This window comes from Pristiophorus japonicus, chromosome 3, assembly GCF_044704955.1.
Source record: "Pristiophorus japonicus isolate sPriJap1 chromosome 3, sPriJap1.hap1, whole genome shotgun sequence".
In the NCBI taxonomy this organism is placed as follows: domain Eukaryota; kingdom Metazoa; phylum Chordata; class Chondrichthyes; family Pristiophoridae; genus Pristiophorus; species Pristiophorus japonicus.
This window is the reverse complement of record NC_091979.1, coordinates 215,104,262-215,113,937: the sequence shown is the minus strand read 5'-3', so window position 1 is coordinate 215,113,937 and position 9,676 is coordinate 215,104,262. Positions and strand designations below refer to the sequence as shown.

The 9,676-nt window shown below is 47.1% G+C and overlaps 1 protein-coding gene across 1 annotated transcript in view; it reads right to left on the bottom strand.

The window, feature by feature from the left end:
* Positions 1-6,822: 6,822 nt before the first annotated feature.
* The window catches only part of trpm2 (transient receptor potential cation channel, subfamily M, member 2), a 410,019-nt gene continuing 407,165 nt past the window's right edge, over positions 6,823-9,676 (bottom strand). Inside the window, exons 33-35 of the mRNA XM_070876247.1 lie at positions 9,154-9,255; positions 8,019-8,108; positions 6,823-7,414 (exon numbers count right to left, since the gene is read on the bottom strand). Coding sequence (XP_070732348.1) covers positions 7,241-7,414; positions 8,019-8,108; positions 9,154-9,255 — 366 coding nt within the window. The 3' untranslated portion in view covers positions 6,823-7,240. The remainder of the gene's footprint in view (positions 7,415-8,018; positions 8,109-9,153; positions 9,256-9,676) is intronic.

Sequence of the window (9,676 nt, the reverse complement as noted above, 5' to 3'; positions counted from 1 at the left end):
ATTGTTGCTGGGATTCGATCACTGACCAGAGCTAGTTAGTAGTGCTGGGTGTGGATCACTTTCCTCAGAAAGGGATCAGGTCTGGAAGTGGACCACTGATCAGAGCAAGGTATTATGGCTGGGAGTAGATCACTGCCCTGATTGAGGGATCATTACTGGGAGTGAATCACTGGCCAGAGCGAGGTATTGGAGCTGGGAGTGTATCTCTGACCCAAGCTAGGGTTTTGGTACTGAGAATGGATCACCAATCAGAGTGCAGGATCAGTACTGGGAGTGGATCCATCTTCTTTTTCTTTGGTGATCCGACGTATCGAGAATGACTTGCTTCCACACCAAAAAGGGAGGAGTTCACGTTTTCAATGAAGGTACTAATATTCCAGGTTCCCGAACTACATATTGAAGGGTGGAAGGTGACTGTGCGTGGATTTTTAAAATGTGTGCTTTTTAATATGTGGTGGCCGCTGCACACCAGCCACCACATGGGCTTGGTCCAGTGGCAAATGGATCACTGCCCAGGGGGAGGCATCAGTGCTGAGAGTTGATCACTGACCAGAGCGAGGTATTGTTGCTGGGATGTATCACTAGCCAGAGTGAGTTTTTGGTGCTGGGAGTGGATCACTGGCCACAGTGAGGTATTGGAGCTGGGAGTATATCACTAACCAGAGCTAGTTCGTAGTGCAGGATCACTGCCCTCTGAGAGGGATCAGGGCTGGAAGTGGATCACTGGTCAGAACAAGGTATTGGAGCTGGGAGTAGATCACTGACCTGAGGGAGAGGTTTGGTGCAAGGATTGGATCACTGGCCAGAGTGGGGTATTGGAGCTGCGAGTGGTTCACATACTAGTGCAAGGTATTGGTGCTCACAGTAGATCACTGCCCTGAGGGAGGGATCCGTGTGGGGAGTGAATCATTGCCTAGAGTGCAGTATTGGAGCTGGGCGTAGATCACTAGCTAGAATGAGTTATTGTTGCTGGGAGGGGATCATTGTCCAGAGCTACTTTGTAGTGTTGTGTGTGGATCACCCTCAGAGAGGAAGCAGGGCTGGGAATGGATTACTGGTCAGAGCGATGTATTGGTGCTAGAACTGGATCACTAGCCAGAGTGAAGTTTTGGTGCTGGGAGTGGATCACTTATTACAGTGATGTATTGTTGCTATGAGTGGATCACTGACCACATCGATAAATTTGAGCTAGGAGAAGATCACTGACCAGACCAAGTTAGTAATGCTGGGAGTGGATCACTTCCCTCAGAGCAGGATCATAGCTGGGCATGGATTACTAACCAGAGTGTGGTATTGGTGTTGGGGGTGGATCACTGGCCAGATCAAGGTATTGTTGCTGTGGGTGGATCACTGACCAGGGTGAGTTAGTAATGCCAGGAGAGGATCACTATCCTCAGAGAGGGATCAGGACTGGGAGTGGATCACTGGTCAGGTGAGGTATTGGAACTGGGAGTGGGTCACTGACCTGAGTTGGGGATCCATGTGGGATGTGAATCACTGGCCAGAGTGTGGCATTGGAGCTGGAAGTGTATAACTTCTCAGAGGAAGGAATCAGTGCTGAGCGTCTATCACTGGCCAGAGCGAGGTATTGGTGCTGAGAGTGGATCACTGACTTGAGCAAGGTATTGTTGCTGGGAGTGGATCACTGGCCAGAGTGAAGTATTGGTGCTGGAAGTGGATCACTGGCCAGAGCGAGGTGTTGGAGCTGGGAGTCAATCAGTGATCAGAGAGAGGTATTGTTGCTCTGCGTTGATCCATGTGGGAAGTGAATTATTGGTCAGAGTGAGGTATTGGTGCTGGATTTAGATCGCTGACCAGAGCAAGGTATTTGAACTAGGAGTGGATCACTGCTCAGATTTAGGTATTGTTGCTAGGAGTAGATCACCGATTAGAGCATGGTATTGATGCTAGGATTGGATCACTGTCCTGATTGAGGGATCAGCGCTGGGAGTGAATCACTGGCCAGTGTGAAGGTATTGGAGCTGGGAGTGGATCTCTGAACCGAGGTAGGGTTTTGTTACTGGGAATGGATCTCCGACCAGAGCAAGGGATCAGTGCTGGGAGTGGATCAATGCCCGGGTAAATCCTCTGTGGTGAGAGTGGATCACTGTCCAGAGCGAGGTGTTGGAACTGGAAGTGGATAACTTCCCAGAGGGATGGATCAGTGCTGGGAGTGGATCAATGCCCAGGGGGAATCCTCAGTGTTGTGAGTGGATCACTGACTAGAGTGAGGTATTGGAGCTGGGAGAGGATCACTTACCAGACTGAGCAAATAATGCTGGGAGTGGATCACTGCCCTCAGAGAGGGATCAGGGCTGGGAGCGAATCACTGGTCAGAGTGAGGTAATGGAGATGGAAGTGTATAGCTGCACAGAGGCGGGATCAGGCCTGAGAGTGGATCACTGGCCAGAGCAAGATATTGGAGCTAGGAGTGGATCACTGCTCATAGCTAGGTTTTTGTGGTGGGAGTGGATCACCAATTAGGGCGTGGTGTTGATGATGGGGGTGGATCACTGCCCTTATTGAAGGATCAGTGCTGGGAGTGAATCACTGGCCAGAGCGAGGTATTGAAGTTGGGGTGGATCTCTGACCCGAGGTAGGACTGTGTTACTGGGAGTGGATTACCAACCAGAGTGAGGTAATCCTGCTTGTAGTGGATCACTGCCCTGAGGCAGGGATCTGTGTGTGGAGTGAATCACTGGCCAGAGTGAGGTTTTGGAACTGGGCGTAGATCACTAGCCAGAATGAGAAATTGGTGATGGGAGTGGATCAGTGACCAGGGCAAGGTATTGGTGCTGAGAGTGGATCACTGACCAGAGTGAGGTATTGGTGTTGATCATGGATCACTGCCAAAAGTGAGGTTTTGTTGCTAGGAACGGATCACTGGCCAGAGTCAGATAGGAGCTGGGAGTGTATCAAAGGCTAGATTGAGGTATTGCAGTGGCGAGTGGATCACAGGCCAGGGTGAAGTATTTGTGCTGAGAGTAATTAGCTGGCCAAAGTGATGCATTGGAGATGGTAGTGGACCACTGGCCAAAGTGAGGTATTGGAGCTGGGAGTGGATCTCTGACCCAAGAGAAGATTTAGGTACAGGGAGTGGCTCACCGACCAGAGAGAAGGATCAATGCTGGAGATGATCACTGACCAGAGCGAGGTATTGTTGCTGTGAGTGGATCACTGACCAGAGTGAGATATTGGAGCTGGGAAAGGATCACTGAACAGACCAAGTTAGTAGTGTTGGGAGTGGATCTCTGCCCTCAGAAAGGGATCAGGGCTAGGTGTGGATCACGGGTCACAGCAAGTTATTGGAGCTGGGAGTAGATCACTGACCTGAGGCAGGGTTTTGGTGCTGGAAGTGGATCACTGATCAGAGCAAGGTATTGGTGCTGGGAGTTGATCCCTGGCCAGAGTGAGAGATTGAAGCTGGGAATAGGTCAGTTACAAGTGCGAGATATTGATGCTGGCAGTGGATCACTGCCCTGAGGGAGGGATCTGTGTGGGGAGTGAATCACTGCCCAGAGTGAGATATTGGTGCTGGGAATGGATCACTGGCCACAGAGAGGTATTGGAGCTGGGTGTGAATTAGTGGCCAGAGCGAGATATTGGATCCATGAGAGGATCACTGACCAGACCAAGTTAGTAATGCTGCAAGTGGTCACTGATCTCAGACAGGGATCAGTGCTGGGAGTGGATCACTGGTCAGAGTGAGGTATTGGAGCTGGGAGTGGATCACTGACAAGAGTGTGATATTGGGGCTGGGAATGGATCACTGACCAGAGTGAGGTGTTGGAGCTGGTAATGGATCACTGGCCAGCGTGAAGTATTCATGCTGGGAGTGCTCACTGACCAGCACGCAGTATTGGAGCTGGAAGTGGATCACTGATCTGATGGAGGGTTTGTGCTGGGAGTGGATCGCTGCCCTGAGGGAGAGAACAGTACAGGGAGTTGATTACTGGCCAGAGTGAGGTATTGGTGCTGGGAGTGGATCACTGACCTCAGGGAGGGATCAGTGCTGGGAGGGAATCCTTGATCAGAGTGAGGCATTGGTGCTGGAAGGTATCACATCCCTGAGTGTGGTATTGGTGCTGGGACTGGATCACTGCGTTGAGTGGGGTATTGGTGCTTGGAGTGGATCACTGACCAGAGTGTGGTACTGGGACTGGTAATGAATAACTTGTCAGAGTGATGTATTGATGCTTGGGGTGTATCACTGACCAGAGCTGGTTAGTAGTGCTGGGAGTAGATCACTGCCCTCAGATAGGGATCAGGACTGGGAGTGGATCACTGGTCAGAGCGATGTATTGGAGCTGGGAGTGGATCACTGCCCCGAGTGAGGTAATGGTGCTGGCAATCAATTACTGGCCAGAGTGAGGTATTGGAGCTGGGAGTGGATCACTGGCCTGAGCGAGGTATTGGAGCTTGGAGTGGATTACTGGTCAGAGTGATGTATTAGAGCTGATAGTGGATCACTGAATACAGTGGGAGATTTGAGCTGGGAGTGGATCAGTTGTCCAGTATTGACTCTGTCACAACTCTGAGAGTCCTAAGGAAGTAAATAACTCTTGTGAAGTGGGACAAGGCTAACATTATAATAGCTCGGTTAACATTATTATAGCAATGCTTGAATTGTTAGTAAAGTGCATCTTTGAAATAAATGCTGTACACGGTAATGGTTCTTCACCGAGACATGAAGGGATGCTTGACCACAGGTACCTTTAGAGCCAGCTAACTTATTTAGAAGCTTGGGAAAATAAAGTGATGATTAAAAGCTTGGAAAAATTACTCATTGTTATGTTCAGAACAACAAACTAAGGAAAATGAAGGCCAAACAGGGTTGCCATGGGAATGGGGTGGGGGGGGCAAGGCTAGTAGGTGGCCTTGGAAATAGCGGATGCATTGACAGTCATTTTCCAACATTCCATTGACTCTGGATCAGTTCCTATGGAGTGGAGGGTAGCAAATGTAACCCCACTTTTTAAAAAAGGAGGGAGAGAGAAAACAGGGAATTATAGACCGGTCAGCCTGACCTCAGTAGTGGGTAAAATGATGGAATCAATTATTAAGGATGTCATAGCAGTGCATTTGGAAAATGGTGACATGATAGGTCCAAGTCAGCATGGATTTGTGAAAGGGAAATCATGCTTGACAAATCTTCTGGAATTTTTTGAGGATGTTTCCAGTAAAGTGGACAAAGGAGAACCAGTTGATGTGGTATAATTGGAATTTCAGAAGTCTTTCGATTAATGTGCAAAGTTAAAGCACATGGGATTGGGGGTAGTGTGCTGACGTGGATTGAGAACTGGTTGTCAGACAGAAAGCAAAGAGTAGGAGTAAATGGGTACTTTTCAGAATGGCAGGCAGTGACTAGTGGGGTACCGCAAGGTTCTGTGCTGGGGCCCCAGCTGTTTACATTGTACATTAATGATTTAGACGAGGGGATTAAATGTAGTATCTCCAAATTTGCGGATGACACTAAGTTGGGTGGCAGTGTGAGCTGCGAGGAGGATGCTATGAGGCTGCAGAGTGACTTGGATAGGTTAGGTGAGTGGGCAAATGAATGGCAGATGAAGTATAATGTGGATAAATGTGAGGTTATCCACTTTGGTGGTAAAAACAGAGAGACAGACTATTATCTGAATGGTGACAGATTAGGAAAAGGGGAGGTGCAACGAGACCTGGGTGTCATGGTACATCAGTCATTGAAGGTTGGCATGCAGGTACAGCAGGCGGTTAAGAAAGCAAATGGCATGTTGGCCTTCATAGCGAGGGGATTTGAGTACAGGGGCAGGGAGGTGTTGCTACAGTTGTACAGGGCCTTGGTGAGGCCACACCTGGAGTATAGTGTACAGTTTTGGTCTCCTAACTTGAGGAAGGACATTCTTGCTATTGAGGGAGTGCAGCGAAGATTCACCAGACTGATTCCCGGGATGGTTGGACTGACCTATCAAGAAAGACTGGATCAACTGGGCTTGTATTCACTGGAGTTCAGAAGAATGAGAGGGGACCTCATAGAAACGTTTAAAATTCTGACGGGTTTAGACAGGTTAGATGCAGGAAGAATGTTCCCAATGTTGGGGAAGTCCAGAACCAGGGGTCACAGTCTAAGGATAAGGGGTAAGCCATTTAGGACCGAGATGAGGAGAAACTTCTTCACCCAGAGAGTGGTGAACCTGTGGAATTCTCTACTACAGAAAGTAGTTGAGGCCAATTCACTAAATATATTCAAAAGGGAGTTAGATGAAGTCCTTACTACTCGGGGGAATCAAGGGGTATGGCGAGAAAGCAGGAATGGGGTACTGAAGTTTCATGTTCAGCCATGAACTCATTGAATGGCGGTGCAGGCTAGAAGGGCTGAATGGCCTGCTCCTGCACCTATTTTCTATGTTTCTATGTTTTTAGTAGGAGTTAAGATAACGGGAGACACCTGCTGGACTTGAATAAATTCCATTTATTAACTGGGTTGTGAAGCTCATGTGATACGTGTTAAAACAGTGTGTACTGATTTATGACTGTCGCAAAACAACCCAAATTGCACTAACTTGTGTATTATAAAGGTATGCTGCAAACGCTGTATTGTTGAGTGTGGTATCTCAGGCAACTGAGAATCACTCCCTTGCATTTTCTCGAATAAACTCTACTTGCTGCACTTAGAAAACTCGAGAGTGGTCATTTTTACCACAACATCCTGGTATCTGTTATTGACCAACACGGAACAGCTAATATGTCCCACAGGCCTAACATTGTCAATCACAACAGCAAGAAACCTGCTTATTGGCTCTTCAAGGGTTTTAAATCATAATAAGGATTCGATGCTAATCCGTGTACAGAGATTTCTCTTTATTGTACAATATTTCAATAGATTACATCTCCCTTTAGAACCAGTGAAGATGCAGGAAACACAGGGATTAATGATTGCTCTGTGCTGTTCTCAAACACTGAGTAATCAAGATTTGAGCATGGAAAACAAGTGCAAGGTTCCAGTTTACAAGAGGTCCCATTAGATCGGCTGCACCTTTATTACCGAACGGCCTCCTTTTGTGCCGTAAATTTCTATGATTCTATGATTGCAATAGCGAGTACCGAATGCACAACTTTGAGATTCTTTTCCATATCTCCATGTCCTAGTTGCAGACGCAATTGCTGCTTCATTGGCTGAGTTATGTCCCTCGTGCTCGGGTGTCCTAGGTCAGTTGGGGTTGGCTCCTACTTCGATACTTGCCTTCTGGTGAAATGCATGGACTTAGCAATAGGCACCCAGGTTCTCAGCCACTGTCTGCAGGTAGTCCTTGTAGAGTACACACACCGGCACACCCTGCTCAACAACCTGCCACTTCACTGAGATTACTGTGCTCTCCACCAGCAATGGAACCTTCATCTGTCTACTCATCCCAGATCCGCCTCTACTTGTGATTGTCTGTAGAAGGAAAGAAAACACAGACGGCAAGATCAGTTTCAAATCTCTGGCGGTTTGCCTTGCAGCCGTGACAGCCAGCTTTAATTGCTCTCCCCTCCACCCCTGATGGCACTGACTCAGGCTGGGGCCAATAGCCCAGCCAAATTGCCATTTTCATGTGTGAGTCCTGGCATTGACTCTTGGTAGGCTATTCCAGTGTTTAGGCATCACAGCTGAGCCCAATCCTTTCCTCGCCCCACATTTGCACACATCCAGTAGGGGCCACTAGATAATGGCCAGGAGCGGAAACTTTGGTTAAGTGCTTCCTCCTCCCCCACACCCAATGAAGGGCACTGAGGCCAATAGTATCTGCCCTACTACTGGCCTGGCTGAGATCAGCGAGCGCAACGCGGGCTGGGGATGAAATCTGTGATCTTTATGCTCTGTATAGCTCAGGACCACAATAAACATCTTTATAGATTATCAATTAATGTAACAGGCCTCAGAGTGGAGCCGGCTGGCTACAAGAAATGACTCCAGGAACCTACAATCTGACTCTCAAACAATAGAAATGAGATAAGCAACAATTAAAAAATATATAATTTTTGCAGTATAAAAAACTCACATTGTCATCATTCAGGTGGAAATTGAGGGCCAGAGTTTCGATCCATGCATTATCTGTGTTCCTTGGGTCATCCACATATCCGCTGTAAACCTGAAACACACACACACCTAATACCTGAAACAAACAGCATCTAATACCTGAAACACACACAGCGCCTAGTACCTGAAACACACAGCATTAATACCTGAAACACACAGCATTAATACCTGAAACACACACACTAATACCTGAAACACACACACACTAATACCTGAAACACACACACACTAATACCTGAAATACACACACACCTAATACCTGAAACACACATACACCTAATACCTGAAATATACACACTAATTCCTGAAACACATACACACCTAATACCTGAAATACACACACACTAATACCTGAAATACACACACATTAATACCTGAAATACACACACACCTAATACCTAAAACACACATACATCAACATTTGAGATCAACTCAGGTTGGATTCAATATTCCTCCCTGATCTACAACAGATCTGTGACCAGCATTATACACTGACACATGCAGACACGATGCCTGCAAGTACACAATGAGAAGAGGCAGAGACACCAACCAGGGAGACAGAGGCCAGGGGTCACAGAGAGAAGATATACAGACAAGGGAGATGGAAATGCAAGAGGTGTAGACTTGAAGACACAGAGAGATACACAGAAGACTCTGATAAGTTGGGTGATCACAAGAGACGAGACATATTCGCAGACAAAGTGCAGGCAAGGCACCAGCACAGACAATACAATTGTGAAGTCATCCAGACAAACTGATTTATTCTTTAACCATCAGTCAGCAAAGATGATGCTATTGGATGTTAGAAGCTGTTATTTCCCTTGTCGGGAAAGATTGTTCATCCACACAATCGGAAGGTTCACACCGCACAAATTCAGCATCGCTGTGAAGTCACAGCAATACTAAACATTGAATGGAGATGGCGTGTGAAGTTTGAACTGATTCCAAAGTAGAGTGAGTGTAGGCCCTGACTCTGGATTCAGGCTGCAATTATACTGTCAGGTGAGATCGTACCATATCGACCTGATATTGGCAGTGTGAATGCACCCAGTGTGACCTAACTCTTCAAACTAATTTGCACAAAATTTAGCTCCAACCTCGATGGCATCCTTCTGGAAATTCTGAAACATGTCCAGCATCTTTGGATTTAAAATGAGCTTCAGACTCTTTGGGAACGTCTCTCCAGGGTCCAGGACTCCCTGAGGGGAAAAAAATAAACAATAGAGAGACTTTGTTTACTGAACATGAGCTGCAGATATATTTTATCCAGTTTTCTCCCATTTCTGCTCAAGGTTTTTATTGTGTATGGAGAAAGAGTCAGACAGAACACTGTGAGCTCAAAGTAAAGTGTGACCGAAATCTTTTATTGCAGGTCTCCAGAATGCCTCTCCAACCTGTGACGCCTCCTTAAATACCTGTGCTCCCAAGGGATTATGGGATCCTTTGGGACTCCAGGGGATGAGCCCTCTGGTGGCTGTACAGAGTAAATACAAGTCCACATATATAATAACACTCCCCCCCCCCCCAAAAGTCAATAGTGTAACTGTTTACAATGTGACTCGATCTGGGGCCCTTCTTGTCCTGGTTGATCGTCTCGGTGTAAAAGCTGGTGTTGTGAAT